General features: G+C 34.2%; 1 protein-coding gene across 2 annotated transcripts in view; it reads left to right on the top strand.

Moving 5' to 3' along the window:
- Nucleotides 1-8,036, top strand: part of prkd1 (protein kinase D1) — a 56,636-nt gene extending 48,600 nt beyond the window's left edge. For both annotated transcript variants that reach the window (XM_051133375.1, XM_051133376.1), the window contains 5 exons: nt 1,281-1,442; nt 1,632-1,730; nt 2,412-2,679; nt 5,592-5,677; nt 7,053-8,036. In XM_051133375.1, coding sequence (XP_050989332.1) covers nt 1,281-1,442; nt 1,632-1,730; nt 2,412-2,679; nt 5,592-5,677; nt 7,053-7,271 — 834 coding nt within the window. In that variant the 3' untranslated portion in view covers nt 7,272-8,036. The remainder of the gene's footprint in view (nt 1-1,280; nt 1,443-1,631; nt 1,731-2,411; nt 2,680-5,591; nt 5,678-7,052) is intronic.
- Nucleotides 8,037-17,585: the final 9,549 nt, after the last annotated feature.

The following is a 17,585-nucleotide window of genomic DNA, read 5'->3' on the forward strand; positions in this document are numbered from 1 at the left end:
TACAAAAATTGCTACATGTAATGGACAGATACTAATATAATATGTATACACACACACACACACAATATATATATATGCATATATGTGTGTGTGTGTGTGTGTGTGTGTATGTTTGTGCATAATTCTAAGAATAAAAATAGAAAATTAGAAGTAGAAATTTAATAGAAATATAAAATGAATTTATTTTAATATTAACAAATATAATAGTATTATTATTATTATTAGTACATATTAAATTTCTATAAATAAGATTTCTAAAATAAAATGTATATATATATATATATATATATATACACACACACACACACACACAATAAATTAAAATAGATTTATTTAATATTAGCAAACTATTATTATTATTCGATACATATTACATTTCTATAAACAAGATTTATTATTGATTTTTTTATTTATTCAGTATATTAAAATACATTAAAATATTGAATATATATATATATATATATATATATATGTGTGTACACACACACACGTATGTATGTATATACAAAAATTGCTAAATGGACAAACATAGATGTAATATGAATACATACAGATTTATGAATTCTTCCATATCGATACAAACAGTGTAATTTTATATGCATTACATACATATATATTAATATATATATATATATATATATATATATATATACTAATCTATATAGATATATATATTATATCTATATAGATAGATAGATATTTAAAAAATTAGAAATAGAAATTAAATAGAAACAGAAAATTCATCCATTTAAATATTAACAGATATAATTTATACATTTTTATTAATTAGTACATATTAAATTTATGTATGTAAATTTTTTTTAAACATATTTGAAACATCAATATTACAATATTGACAGTGTACAGTATATATATATATATATATGTGTGTGTGTGTGTGTGTGTATATATACACACAAAAAAAAAACTGCTAAATGTAATAAACAGATGTAATATGTATACACAAAATATAAGAATATGGATTAATGAATTCTTCTATATCAATACAGACTTTGTAATTATATATAAATAAATTGAGTAGAAATAGAAAATTCATTTATTTTAACATTAACAAAGTAATATAATAGATTTAGTATTATTATTATTATGATTCAGTACAAATTGTATGTAAATAAAATGTATTGTTTATGTTTTATTTATTAGATATATTTGTCCATAAAAATGATTTATATTAAACATAAATATTACAATATTGACAATTTTGGAATTTTTATAATAAATGCAGATGTTAATATAGAGGTCATATCTGTCTTATGTAGAACCTCCACCATCCTGGCATCGTCAACCTTGAGTGCATGTTCGAGACACCAGAGCGTGTCTTTGTTGTCATGGAAAAGCTCCATGGCGACATGTTGGAGATGATACTGTCAAGTGAGAAGGGGAGGCTGCCAGAACGCATCACCAAGTTTCTCGTTACGCAGGTTCGTCTCACAGGCACCGTGTTTCGCACACTCTTGACTCCAGCGCAACAATCAGTACACACAGTCCCATATAAATATTTAAAGCGAATGTAAATGGCAAAGCTGGACCTTTGCTTTTGCGTTTTTATTTACGACGTTTTATGTTTTATAGCGCACTGTAATAATAATGCCGTTCCTCTCTGTTCCTAGATTCTCATCGCTCTCCGGCACCTTCACTTCAAAAACATTGTTCACTGTGACCTCAAACCTGAGAATGTTTTGTTAGCCTCCGCTGACTCTTTTCCACAAGTGAGTAAAATCCGAACGGAACGAGAAGCGACAACAAAAGAAAGGAAATATCTGAATGAAGTGAGGCCACACCGAAATTAACATAAATGGATCTGTTTTTGTAAATGTGCAAGAATAAAAGATGGTAATTATAGCGTTCTCGTGGTGTGTTCGAGGCACAGGGTTGTGTGTGTCTCTACATTCTAATGAAAGATTTCTAAATTATCCTCCCATTGTTTCTTCTGTCTACTGCACGAGCTTGTCTCTGGAAGCTCTCAAGCAGAAAGATGACTCACTGTTTGAGCGCAGGCAAACATTTTGGAAGAATACTAAACAAATCGCTGCGTGTCATTTACAAATATTTTGCAAAGGTGGAAGCGGAACTAGAGCTGTCAACGTCTGTGCTCCGTTCTCGTGTCCTCAGGTGCTTGTTGCTGTGCACAAATGTTTCAAAGGTGGAAAGTGTAGATCAGCAGGAGATACATTGTAACCACATCCAACTGGGTGATAATTTCACTTGACTTTCGTTCAGACCGTGACAACTGATCATTACGGCGTCTGTGGTGTTAAAAGCTAGCGCGAGAACAAAAGGATGTTATTTTTTTGGTCTTTTGTGCATCTCAGTCCTAGTCGAGTAAAATAGCCAATTCCTCCCAGTGTCTGCTTATTGCAAAGCTCATTATTCACTGGTTTGTCTTGCAGGTGAAGCTGTGTGATTTCGGATTTGCACGTATTATTGGCGAGAAGTCTTTTAGGCGTTCGGTGGTAGGCACCCCGGCGTACCTCGCCCCCGAGGTGCTTCGCAACAAGGGCTACAACCGCTCGCTGGACATGTGGTCGGTGGGTGTCATCATCTATGTCAGTCTCAGTGGAACCTTCCCCTTTAATGAGGATGAAGACATTCACGACCAAATCCAGAACGCTGCTTTCATGTACCCACCAAACCCATGGAAAACAGTCACCCCAGAGGGTAAGTTTTGGAGAGAACGGACAGTATGTGGCACAATCATCAATGAACATGGAATGAAGGTAAAATTGTGTTTAAAGGGATTCATTCCCCCGAAAATGAAAATTTTAACAATTTAATCGCCCTCATGCCATTCCAAACCTGTGTAAGTTTCTGTTTTTCTGGAGGTTTTTTGACCAAACAATGAAAGTATAATGTATGTATATATATAGATATATATATATATATAATGTGTGACCCTGGACCACAAAATCAGTCATAAGGGTCTATTTTTCGAAATTGAGATTTATACATCACCAGAAAGCTGAATATATAAGCTTTCCATTGATGTATGGTTTGTTAGGATAGAACAATATTTGGCAGAGACTATTTCAATATATGGAATTTGACGGTGCAAAAATATCAAAATATTGAGAAAATCGCCTTTAAAGTTGTCCAAATGAAGTTCTTAGCAATGCATATTACTAATCAAAAATTAAGTTTTGATATATTTACAGTAGGAATTTTACAACATATCTTCATGGAACATGATATTTACTTAATTTCCTAATGATTTTTGGCATAAAAGAAAAATCGATAATTTTGACCCATACAATGTATTTTTGGCTATTGCTACAAATATACCCCAGCGACTTAAGACTGGTTTTGTGGTCCAGGGTCACACATATATATATATATATATATATCAATTCTGACTTTATAACATGCAGTTGTGAGTTAAGTCAGAATTGTGAGCTATACCCTGGCAATCCTGAGAACATATCAGTCTTTTTCCCCTCAAAATTTGAGTTTATATCATGCAATTCTGAAAAAAAAAATTGGCAGAAACAAACAAGCCCAGCCCTGATGAGAAAACACCATAATACTGAAAAACATCTCAGTGTTTTTTTGAATTAAAGTCATTAGCACGGAATCCCGTTTCCACCACTGAATTAAAAAAAAAAAAAAACACAATTTTATCACAATTTTAACTTTTTTCCTCGCAGTTGCATGATACAAACTCGCAATTCTGATCTTTTTTTCTATAGAAAAATAAACTTGCAATTCAGCGAAATAAAGTCGCAATTCTGAGAAATATTTCGCAACTTTATATCTCGCAGTTATGACTTTATAACACGCAATCGCCAGTTGTTCAGTCAGAATTGTGAGATACAACATTCTGAGAAAAATTTTTAAGAAAAAAAGTCAGAATTGTGAGATTCCCCAGTTTTGTTGTTTGACGGACTATCGGAAGACTGAGCTGTAAAGGCTTCGCCCCCTTTCCAGCAGCAGCTCATTTGCGTTTAAAGGTACACACACGAAAACAGCGTGTTTTTCCTCACACCCAAAAAGGGCAAATTTGACAAGGTATAATAAAAGATCTGTGGGGTATTTTGAGCTGAAACTTCACAGATACATTCTGGATACACCAGAGACTTATATTACATATTGTAAAAAGGGAAAAATAGATCCTTTTTAATTATATAGACAAAAATGGTTGAAACATTTTCAAAAATATAATTTTCTGTGTTTCACAGAAGAAAGTCACACAGGTTTCGAAGGACATGAGACTTTAATCAGATTTTGTACTAAATAGATTGAAAAGGTTGTGAACTACTGAGATAACTATTTAAACTAAGTCAGAAGCTAGCTGTATTAACCTCTCTAAGCTGGAAATGATTTAGAGTCCAATACGTGTGTTAATCCTCAAAATGTAAGCGTTAATCCAAAGCTATTTTCTGAATCCTACCTCACATGGCCAGCTGTATGCAAATAACCTTATTAGACTAGTTATTATGAATTAACTTCCATTAGCTAATATGTAATATGACCTCATTGCACAAGAAATGTTATATCTAGCCAGTCTGCTACTGATATCCTCCTAGTTATGTGGCGTTAAACTCTATTTTGAAGTCATACTTCAGCTTGATGTTCCTACTGAAGCTCTAATTATCGCCGCCCTGTGACTGTACACATAGATGACCTTAACTCACCCAAATCACTTCTACTTGGCTCATGGTTCATGATCTAGGAAGATCTGGTCAGTATTAATTCAAAGTAAAGGCTTGAATTGAGGTCTAGCATAGGTAATATTTACGTTTAAGTCATATGCAATCTGTATGAATGGAATTGACCTTATATCTCATTATCGTAACTAGATTTTTGATGCCCTCACCTTTGACCCTGTTTATTCACTAATGCCCTTCTCCTTCCTCATTAAAATAGCAAGAGAACCAGAGAGCACAGTTTACTTACTTAAGAAGAACAGAGGCAATTGGAACAAATTATTCACATAGATTTTTATTTATTTATATAGTTTGGTTAGTATCAAGTATGGCCATTTGAACAATTACTTTGTTTTTAAAATGGTTTTAATTAAATTTGTTCCTGTTTACTGTGAAGTGAAAATACTCTGCTTCATAAAACAAGTTGCAAAACATATAAAGAAATTATAGAACAAATTAGGTTAGATTACTTTTTACTGCAATGAATTTAAATGCATGTGCAATGGTAAATACACAGAATTGTATTCTTTTCTGTAAATATATTTTTAATTAATTTGGACAAAGTATAAAATGTATTGCTTTTGACTACTAAGCTAATGGCAAACTGTGTAGATGTGAGAGAGAGAGAAGTGAAAGAGAAGGAAAGGGAAAAGAAAAGATGAAGAGGAAAGAGGGCAAAGGTTAAAGAAAGAGATTGGTGAGAGCGTGCTCAATTTTTGTTGCGACCCATTCATGTGAATAATGCCAAGCGATCCCTTAGACTAAAGCGCGGAGGCCTCAAGGTTAAGAAACTTTGGAGTGCCTCTGAAATTTGTGACCCCTGAAATAATGTTAACATGATGTTGGTTTTGCTCATTATCCCTCTGGACACAAAATCCTTCAGGTTTTCCACCACAGCCTGGTCACTGACAACCTGTTTTGTTGTTACAGCAATTGACCTCATTAATAACCTGCTGCAAGTCAAAATGAGGAAGCGCTACAGCGTGGACAAGTCTCTCAGCCATCCCTGGTTACAGGTTAGAAGATAATGACTTTTATATGCCCTGTTTAAAAAAAAAAGCTATGATATGCACACAAAAAACTTTCTGTTTCCCCCCACAGTCACATTAGGCAACTGAAATAGGGGCGCAATGGGGGGGCCTGTGTTAGAGAATATTAACATCTTAACAAGACAAGAATAACCATACAATGCCAGCGGCTAGTCATCTTAATTTATCATTTTTTACATGCATATAGCATGTGATTGATATTTGCACATAATAGGAAAGCTTAGAAATTTGTACCACATTTATAATAATTAGAAAAATAGCTGTTGTTCATGTGCTGTAATTTTTTTTCCATCATGACACACTACCAGTCAAAATTTTTGAACAGTAAGATTTTTAACGTTTTTCAAAGAAGTTTCTTCTGCTCACCAAGCCTGCATTTATTTGATCCGAAGTACAGGAAAAATAGTAAAATTTTGAAATATTTCACTATTTAAAATAACTGTTTTCTGTTTGAATATTTTTTAAAATGTAATTTATTCCTGTGATTTCAAAGCTGAATTTTTAGCATCACTCCAGTCACATGATCCTTCAGAAATCATTCTGGTATTCTGATTTGCTGCTCAAAAAAAAAAAAAAAAAAAAAAAAAAATATATATATATATATATATATATGTATATGTATATATATATATATATATATATATTATGTTGAAAACAGTAGAATAGAGTAGGATTTTTTTTTACATTTTTTGTTCAAAAAAACAAAAATAAAATTAATCACAGGAATAAATTACATTTTAAAATATATTAAAATAGAAAATAGTTATTTTAAATAAAAATATTCCACAATATTACTGCTTTTGGTGTATTTTGGATCAAATAAATGCAGGCTTGGTGAGCAGAAGAGACTTTTAAAGTCTTTTAAAAATCTTAAAGTCATGTTAATTGAAAATGAAAGTGTATTAAATTTATACTGAGCTTTTTGACTCGCTTTCGTAGGACTTTATGTGCAATTACATAATTCTGTTGTCTTTGAAACTCAAGTGTACTGTTGAATGCACTGACAAGCATTTATGGTAGAATAAAATATACTAATATTGGCATTTATATTTAAACTTGTATGTCATGTATTTAAATATATTCGTAATTACACATTTGTAATCTAAGTTGCAATTTAAAATACATTTAAAAATATTCAATAAATGGAATATGAAATAACATTTGCTTTAGTATGTTAGTCAGCACGTCAAAACAAGTGTACTTCGAAGCACAATGAAAATTGTTTTACTTTTTGTGTTAAATTATTTTTTTTAAAAACAGACAGATAGAAAGTGTTTTGTTTATTTATTTATTTTAACAGTGTGGAACGTTTCTGATCCCTAAAGATATATCTTTATGACAGGACTACCAAATGTGGCTGGACCTGCGGACTCTGGAGTGCAAAATGCAAGAGCGATATATCACCCACGAAAGCGATGATTTGCGCTGGGAGCATTTTGCAGAACAAAATGGCCTTCAGTACCCAGCCCACTTAATCAACCCTCACGCCGATGTCCGTGAGGAGGCGGAGTCTGACGAGCTCGTGATGGGCATGCTCAGCGACAGAGTCAGTGTTCTGTAAATTGCTGCCTGCCCCTTTAAGGGCAAAACAACGGAACTCAAGCCAACTGTATACTGCGAAATCACCACTTTAGCCAACTGTAAATGCCTTGACAAATCCTAAGAAAAGTTCTGCACAATTTCATTCAACAGTACACTACAAATCAAGCACAAATGTCATTATACACACAGTGCCTAAGCCACAAAAGCCAATCTAGCCATATACACAAAAAAACGCATCCAAATATACTGTATAACAACACTAAAAAACAAATTTTACAAAACAGCACTTAAAATACTATGAACAAACATAACTTACAAGCTCCTTTTGTTCTTAAGGACTTTGGAGATTAACCTCAGAATAAAATTGTGTATTATTATTTGCCATTAACTGGCATTAAACAGTCAAAAACACTGTATCAGCAGTATTTGTTTGTATAACTTACAAAATAAGTCATAAAAAACACTTATAAAGTCTTTTATTAACTAAATTATTCTGCTAATACCACCAAGTGTGGTGACCTGTTGCATCAATGATAACTTGACAAATGTATAGCAGAGAGCATTTATAGCTTTTGTGGTTTTGTGTTTATGTGCTTATGAATGTAGTGTGTGTATGTGTGTGTGTGTGCGTGTGGGGGTTGGTTATGTTAGTGTTCTGTTTAAGTGTAAGACAGCAAAGCTACACTGCCTGTGGACTGGAGATGTTTTTCTTTCGCTTTCTCAGAGATGTTGGAATAATAAAGTGCAGCTGGTCGTGTACGCATAAAGTATTACGTGCTCATGACAGATTTTCAGTGTGTTTCTTTCAGTGTTCCCTTTAAGTGAAGATAAGAAGTGTAACACTGATATCAGCAGTTCTGTTCAAATGGCTGATTCAATGTTAACAAAATGTTTCTTCAGTTATATAATTATGGGCTGGAATGAATGCAAGTCACAGAAGATAAGAGCCCAAAGGTGAGTGATAAAGCCATAGTGCTAGAAAAAGATCATATATTGTGGGATAGTGTTTTTGGCACGCTGCTGCTTCATCGCCAAATCAAGTAGGTGTTATCTGCTGTCTGCCCTCGGGAAGAGTGATTCCTAATCGACAGATGGCGCTGTATGCTTATGCAGCATTAAAGCCTAAAACTTGGTTCGGTGGGACACTACAAACGTCTCTTAATATAACATTTTACAGACGGCTACAGAAATAGATGGACAGACGGTTGAAAACAATAACAATACAACCAAATTCAAGTCATGTAACAGATTTGGCCTGTTTACCAAATGTGAGTATTAGTATGGGAAGTTGTATGTCTAATTAGTAGCCTTTCAAAAAAAATTAAAAAGAGTTTAGTCGTGTTAGACGCCATATTTCATTTTTCGTGACTGAAAACGAGGGTGTGAGGGGAATATACGCCGTACAGTGTGTTAGGTAGCCTATTTATTTTAATGTCATGATTTTCCACAACACCTTACAGAGTTTTTCTTTGTCAGTAAGACTATCGTGTTATTGCTTCACCTAATAATTGACAACAAAGCTAAAAATATTAACAACCTTTTGAACAAACTGGTTTACAATGGCGAAAAATTAAATATTGCGTCAAAATACATTTTTTAAGTGTTAAACGTCCTTGTATTGTCTCTTAATCTCTTAAGAAGTCTACACAAAACTATTATTTGTTTATTCATTGATTTTTTTTTTTTTTTAAATTTTCTGTTGTAAACGAATTTTACTTAATACGTATAGGTTACGTATATTGTCTTATTCTGCGCGACATTTGTCTTACCATCCCTTACAAACCATGGTTTTATTACAAATAAAACTAAATAAACCATGGTTACTATAGTTAAACCGTGGTAATCACAAATTAACCATAGTCTTGCTACACTAACAGTTTAACCATGGTATTTGTAGTCAAACTATGGGTATACAAATTGTAGGCTAATTATTGCGCCAAAAAAACATGGTTACTACACTTTCACCATAATAAAGCCATTGTTAATTTTCGTAAGGGATAACCTAAGCTATATGTCACTAAACATTTCTATTTTATAGGATGTATTGGCTGTAGGCTACATATTTAGGCTATCTCTAAACGTATTTTGTCAAGAAAGCGCAAAATGCGCTTTCCTTTCCCTAACTTTTGCCTGTTTAATTAGAAAATATCCCATTCTCAAACAGCAGTCGGTCTTTATGAATCATTTACACAACGCCATCAGCCTATTCCTGGACAAGAGATGACGAGCTCCGACTGAAAGAAAGGGAAGAATCTTACAGATGGGCTGTCTATCGAGTTACGCATGATTTGAGTCTGTTTTTTCTCTCCCTCATCCAAACTCCTCCCCACAATAGATGGAGAATAGAGCCAATAGTGCAGGTGTTACACGACCAAAAGGAAAATGTACTGTATATGAGTCATATCTCATTTAAAAACATTAAAGCAAGAAATTCGATTGAATACATGGATTACAAACGTTTAAATGTTTTGAACAAAAACGGCGAAGTATCCACTAAAATTATTAATAAAAAGAATATTAAAAAAAAACTACAGTGTAAAATAGAGGTTACAAAATTATACGGGTGAAATTCTAGTATTTTTATAAAATATAATAGATTATTCTGCGCAAACAGTTAACAGTTAAGACGATATCTTAAATAATTTCTCATAATAATGAAAACAAATGTATTAAATATTAATTTCAAATAGGCCTTTTTTAAAACTATAATAAGTAACAGAATGTTCACATTCGGAAGAGATTTAATTAGTCTTTTAAAATAAACTAGTGAAGAACTTTTATGCATGTGCTATTAATTGCTTGAATTTCTCAACAAGAAAACTATTAAGAAACAAATACATTAACACCGTTAAAATATGTAATATCTCCGCGTTTCCTGCACGAAGGAGCAATAATCAAGTAATATAAAAGCAATAAATGTATTAAATTATGCCTTAGTAGAATTCTTATTAACACATTTGTCTTTTTTTCCTCTCATATATGATGTATCTGCTGGAGTTGCACATGTTTTCTAGGGAATGTGTACTCGGAAAATAGTTAGTATGCAAATGAAGAATCACAGCTTTGACAGTGAGTAACCATATGTTCTGCAATTGCATATTTAAAAAAAAAAAGGAGAGAGACGGAGATATATCCTGAAAGGATTGTTGCCGTAGTAACTCCGTTTTTCTTCATCCTGGCTGCGTTGGCACAGACAATTTCACCAAAAGGAAAACAAATATAATAGTTTCGCACGTCTGAATTATTTGGTTCTGTCAGACAAAACACGCAAATATTTTCCCCGATTCCGTGTTGAGCAGCAAACATGAAACCAGACGGTGCAAAAAATTGCCGAATAAATGACTTTTCAGTTCACGAGTCAAACAGTTAGGTTGCTTCCTTTCTTTGTGTGATATTAATTTCAAACGATAAAACATGCTTTTGAAGTCTAAACATAAAAAGCAGCCATTCTGTTATTATTTATTGGTGAAACATTTGCCTATTTAGTAGACTCAACTCCTCTCATCTGCTCCTGCAACGGAGGAAATTAAAATAAAATGAAATCATGTTAGAAAAATATGTTTTGCTTTTAAATTCAATTTGACATTAAATTCCAGCTTGAAAAACATCATGATGCTGACCTGAGATGTATGCCGGTTTGATAATATAAACAAAAGACTACGTCGGTGTTTTTATAGCTTGGATCGAAGAACACCTTTAAACTCAATTAAAACGCTGCTAGCCTGAATACTAAAAATACAATTTCCATAATCAAAACTACGGAAAAAATATACATGATATGAAATACAATACATAGGTAAAGTATGATTATACTCAGAACAATACAATAAGTAACTAATGTTATGCTTGGTTTTATTCTCATTTAAATAAAATGAATGTTTCTGATCATGTGCAAATGTTTAAAAACATATATCTTTTAAAAACAGGGTTCAAGACATTTCGAATGCAGGTTGTCGTCTCATTATAACAATGATTACAGTTTAGGTAGAACACTAGGGGACGCCAAAACAGAAACTGATACAAATCAGACATTGACAAACGAGTAGTAAATATATAAGGAAGGCGTATATAACAGTAAGTGTGTAAACAAGTATTTAAAAAATAAAAAGGTTGAATAAGAATTATTGTTATTTTAGTATACTTATTAATAACAATAATTATTATACCTGTAATCAATCATTCATATATTTTTGCATACTTGCAAAAATGTTTTGTTTTGGTTTTTTAGGCTACATCATTTCTTTTTTGTGTCCATCCATGTAACCTGTCAGTCATTCCAGGTTTCTTTTTTGTGTCATGTTTCCAGTTTCAGATTTTATTCATTAGAAATTAAATTCAAAGTGGTTTAAAAAAGTGCAATAAACTCATCACTGCAGGCTGTCACTTTGACACCACTTAATTTTACTTAAAATGTAAGGTAGCAATTAAACCTAAGTTTTTAGTTTTAGTGGGTTGAATTTTTTTATAGCATATGGCCACACTGCATAAACTATTTTGTGCCTAATTATCAAACTAAGCAATATTTGAACTGGTTATTTGAGTATTTAAATTGACGAATCCTGAGAAACAACTGAGGACTAAACCCTAGTCTGTTTCAGAAAACTTGCAGAGAACCTGCTCTCATGGTCTGCTTGTTGAAACCACAGTGTACACCTCAAAACTTTCATTTTCACTTAAAATATATCCTCCAGTTCTGAATTTCTCCATTGGGAAGTTGTTCAGCTGACAAATTAGACTAGCTAAATATTATGATAACCTTTTCCATCCTAATTTGTAGTGCAGCCTGCACACATGCTAGGATCAACATCAATTACAGTGCAACATTTCAAGTGCATGGTTCAGAGAAATGTCAGCGAGTCACTGAAGGGGAACGTGGGGTTTTCGGGGTGGGAGTCGAGGGGCAGATATTCATTTCCACAAACTCTTTACTCTCTTTACATCATTACCCTTTACTATTTACAGTGCCCGAAATACTGTACGATCAATGCCTGGTTCACCTTTTCAAATCTTGAACATAGCAAGGATTTCCCTTAAACCGTGCCTATGCTTTTATGTTTATGTTTATCAGTTCAGAGTTGTTGGGCAACAGTGCGGATAAGAGGCTCATGCAAATTTCTGCACAGATCGGTCATCCGGCTGTGTAAACTGTTTTCTGTAGCGAAGCACGGAAACAAAAATAGCCCTGTTATTCCACCACACCCAACATGTTGCTAAATGAGGTTATTCTGGGTTGACAGAGCCCACTGCCTGGACCACTGAGAAGTCCCTCTGTGGTGGGAATTCAATCGTTGGCACCGGCGCACATACGCCAGCCTCACACGCAATGGGCTCATAGCGGAAGTGGAGCGACGGTCGGGTCCATTTCCGCCCACTGAAACCCATCCCCCAAACAAATTACCACCCCTTTCGTACCACGGAGGTGAAAGCTGTCGGATAGGGTACGCTCTGCTGGGATTGGGCAGAATGGATGCACAGGGATTCTCTGCATGTTTGCGTGCTATGTGGTGGAGATTAGTGGGATTACAGGCTTGGCAGAGGGTGGTTGTGGGAGATTAAAGGCCTTCCTCTGCACAGCAGGGCAATTTTAGTGCGGCTTCAGCAGGACAGTCTTAACTGCAACATGAAATATCTGTGGTGTGCAGATGATTGCTCTGCTCCTGTTGGATTGACTGTACAGAAACCTCAAGCGAGGCTTACTTTGGCCATTAAATAACAAACATTAGAAGTTATATCACAGCGTGTAAGCCTACATGTCAATGTAGGTCATTACAACATGCCTTCTTTTTCTCACATGTAGCTGTAAGTTCATCCACTTTAAACCTGACCCTAACAATGCAATCCTGCAGCTGAGCACTTTTAAAGAGAACTTTAAATACATTCCTTTACTTAAACATTTGCACCTGACCCCTTTCCTTATTAGCGACAAGCTTCTTAGCCTAGAGCATGTAATTATGTAATGCTGTCGCGTCTTAACGTTAGGCGGAAGTACCAGCAGTCAGATGCACATGATTTTAAATAATCAATCATATGTAATGTGTTTTATCTGCACATTCTGAACAATAAACTAGAAAACCTAACATAGTTTTGATTCTTAATAAATGTAAAGTAAAAGCTAATTTAAAAACATAAAACTTTAAATAGCCTGTGCCACTTACTATGCTCACTTTTTAAGATAATTACATTTCATGTCACAGTGAAGGTGCGTTTATAAAATAATAACAATTTTAATACATCCATTAGATGCTCATGACCATAAAAATATAACTGATCATATGTAGTATGAGTATTTTACAATTACAAGCATACACTCTAAAAAATGCTGGGTTATTTTTCTGCACTCTAAAAATGCTGGGTTATTTGTATTAACCCAAATGCTGGGTTCAGCTTGTTGGGTCATTTTATTGGGATGTTTTTAATATTTTTACCCAGATGCTGGGTAGTTGTTCTGCACTCTAAAAAAATGCTGTTTTTTTAACACAGATGCTGGGTTCAGCTTGTTGGATCATTTTATTGGGTTATTTTTAATATTTATACCCAGGTGCTAGGTAGTTTTTCTGCACTCTAATAAATGCTGGGTTATTATTATTTTTTAATCCAAATGCTTCATTCAGCTTGTTGGGTCATTTTATTGGGTTGTTTTTAATATTTATACCCAGGTGCTGGGTAGTTTTTCCGCACTCTAAAAATGCAGGGTTATTTTTATTAACCCGAATGCTGGGTTCAGCTTGTTGGGTCATTTTATTGGGTTGTTTTTAATATTTTTACACAGGTGCTGGGCAGTTTTTCTGCACTCTAAAAAATGCTGGGCTATTTTTTTTTTTTTTATTAACCCGAATGCTGGGTTCAGCTTGCTGGGTCATTTTATTGGGCTGTTTTTAATATTTTTACCCGGGTGCTCGGTAGTTTTTCTGCACTCTAAAAAATGCTGGGTTATTATTTTTTAATCCAAATGCTGGGTTCAGCCTGTTGGGTCATTTTATTGGGTTGTTTTTAATATTTTTACCCAGATGCTCGGTAATTTTTCTGCACTCTAAAAATGCTGGGTTATTTGTATTAACCCAAATGCTGGGTTCAGCTTGTTGGGTCATTTTATTGGGATGTTTTTAATATTTTTACCCAGGTGTTGGGTAATTTTTCTGCACTCTAAAAATGCTGGGCTATTTGTATTAACCCAAATGCTGGGTTCAGCTTGTTGGGTCATTTTATTGGGATGTTTTTAATATTTTTACCCAGATGCTGGGTAGTTGTTCTGCACTCTAAAAAAATGCTGTTTTTTTTAACACAGATGCTGGGTTCAGCTTGTTGGATCATTTTATTGGGTTATTTTTAATATTTATACCCAGGTGCTAGGTAGTTTTTCTGCACTCTAATAAATGCTGGGTTATTATTATTTTTTAATCCAAATGCTTCATTCAGCTTGTTGGGTCATTTTATTGGGTTGTTTTTAATATTTATACCCAGGTGCTGGGTAGTTTTTCTGCACTCAAAAAAAAATGCTGGGTTATTTTTTATTCTTTTTTAACCCAAATGCTGGGTTCAGCTTGTTGGGTCATTTTATTGGGTTTGAGACAGCGGTTATCAGTGTCGCCATGCACTTCTTCTGCTAAATAAAGGTTTGTATACATTCTATTTAATTTAATTTAAGTCTTTACTGTGCTGTAAATTATATTATTTTACACAATGCAACATACAAAGATGAGATGTCAGTCAGCTGCATCAGCAGTGGTTGTTTTGCATGATGGAAACACCTCTTGCCTCGCATAACATAAACTGATTTATTAAATGTTAATCTTTTGATTATGCTGATTACTGCCTCTATAATTCTGTGTGTGATTTTTAATTTCCAGCCCATTTTAAGCTAACAATATAATAATATTTAAACAATAGCTGACTTAAATAAAACAACCCAGCATGTTGAGTAAAAACATTTAACCCAACCTGCTAGGTCAAAATAACCCAGCATGTGTTCTCTCCAATATTTACCCAGCACTGGGTTGCCAAATAAACCAAGATGTTTTTAACCCAGCATTTTTTAAGTGTACAAGATTTTAAGATATTACACCTTCCTAAAAAAAAATTTTTGCATCAACACTAGACTTTTAATGGCTTATGAAACATGACTATACAATGTATCATCACCAACTATTTAAAGATGAAATTATTCTTATTAAAGGTAGAGTGAAGGAAATACGATTTATAAACTTTGTTAAATAGCCTGTGCCACTTAATATGCTGCATTTGTAAGCTAATTACATTTAATGTAGGTTGCAGTGAAGCTAGGCTTTATACAATAATAATGAAAAAATCAACTAAATTGCTAAAACTTGTATTCTGACACTAATTATTACACTCAGCAGTTGGGTAATTTTCATTTTAAACATTGTAAACTAAATTTGCAAATAAAACAGAAGGCACAAGCTCTAAAGCAACAGGAAATCATTAATAATAATAATAAAAAAAGACTTCTGGGAAAACTAAAGCATCTCCAGCAATGCCGGCATCTATGACAAAAAGCAAAAAGACACGATGATTAAACACCAGGTGTGTTAAGCAAACTAACCAAGGCAACTTTTCATCTTTTTCATGCAGGCAGGTTACAATCAGTGAATAATTTTCAGAACTGAAATTGTGATGATGTGACAGATGCTCCCCTTTTGAAAGAATTAATCTATTATTTTTGCAAGTATCATGTGGCAGTATGCCATTTGCCATTTTACATGTTGCTAGCATATGTGCAGGAGTTTTTCTGGTGATGACTGACAGCTCATCTTTTTTCTCTTTGTTCTGTCAGTTTTGTCAACGGTCTAAAAGTTCTAAAACCTCTATTTGATAATTCGCCACAAAAGAGTTGGTTTTTTGGCGGCAGTATTTCGATTCCTTTCTACACTCTGTACAATTTTCTCTCAGTGCCCTATTGTTTTGTCATTCACTGTCCACAGTTAAAATAACGCACCTGACAAGCAATCCAACCACTCGGACCAAATTAGACATAATTTCTCACAGAGACAAAAAAGCCTGTCTTTCCAAGCTCGAAATGTCCTCTCCGTTTTAAGTTTCAGACGAATTGGTCAGTGTGTTGTTTCCACACCTAAAACAGCACAAAAGTCTTCGCTCGTTCCATATAGAAACAGTCTGGCAAAGGAAAACATTGTGCATTTCTGTATAAAAGGCTTTGTGCATTAACCTCCCGTCACCGGAAACAAACAAAGTTCTTGTATTTATTGCGTTCCACAACGATCTGAATGTTGTGGCAGCATCTGAACAGTAAACGGCTATCAAATCCGCCTCCTAATACTTTAAGCACAAATATATAAGACTCGTCTCGTTCCTGCGACAAACAACATGACTGCACTCAGTTTCATGTAGCGTATCTTCTCAAAAGGACAAAGAACTTGGAGGTCATAATGAAGGGTATGTGCAGTGGTTGATTTGAAAAATTAGTAATTGTGCAAGCATCTCTCCAGCCACTGGCTGTTTTAATGAGTAAATATTAACAGTAATGGCATGCAATTTCCCGTGGTGGTGCTCACCTTGCTCTTGGTTATTCACTCTAGTGACACTGGCTTTGTTTAGCTGAGGCTGTGCCTTACATCACCTTGGTAACCATAATCATAAAAGCCCCCCTAAGTGCGAAGGAGAAAATTAGAGTCCAAGCTTTAATAAGGGGTCTTATGATAAACCAATGTTCTAAGGGATAAAATGAGAGGACATTTTTTCCTCTCTCACTCTCTCTCTTTCTCTTTCTGCAGATATGAACATCATTTCAATGGTAGTCCGAGAAATTCAATAACTGTCCATTAGTGAGATCCAAGGATAGCTCAAATTTGATAGGAAAAGAATATAATAAAGTCTGTTGATTGTTTTCTCTCCCTCACGCTCGCTCTCTCTGGTTTTAGCCTTTGCAACATGCAGTATACTCTGTTCGTCTTGTAAACAGTTTGATGCCGAATTTTAATTCAAAAGATGATGATTTCCTTTATCAATACACCTGCAGAGAAGAAAAGAGTAATTTGGCAGAACCCGGGGGAATTGCTGGTGATATCGGTGTTCACCGTCATATTCGATAAGGTGAGAAAATTAGAGGGTTTTTTGCATCGGTCCTCTTAGTATGCTAACGTTCTCTGATCTATACGCCAACGCGCCAACTAATTTTCACTGGAAAATAGCATTGGCTCTATGTATTTAAAGGTGTTTTAAGGACTTTTTTTTCCACAAGCAACCCCGAATGAGTGTCTTGTTTTGATATTTTCCAAAGGTCAACAGCCTACAGATACAGAGCCATGCAACGACAGCAAAGGTTAATTGAAATGAGGAAATTATTTTTGGTTACTAA

The sequence above is a fragment of the Labeo rohita genome, chromosome 17 (genome assembly GCF_022985175.1).
Source record: "Labeo rohita strain BAU-BD-2019 chromosome 17, IGBB_LRoh.1.0, whole genome shotgun sequence".
In the NCBI taxonomy this organism is placed as follows: Eukaryota; Metazoa; Chordata; class Actinopteri; order Cypriniformes; family Cyprinidae; genus Labeo; species Labeo rohita.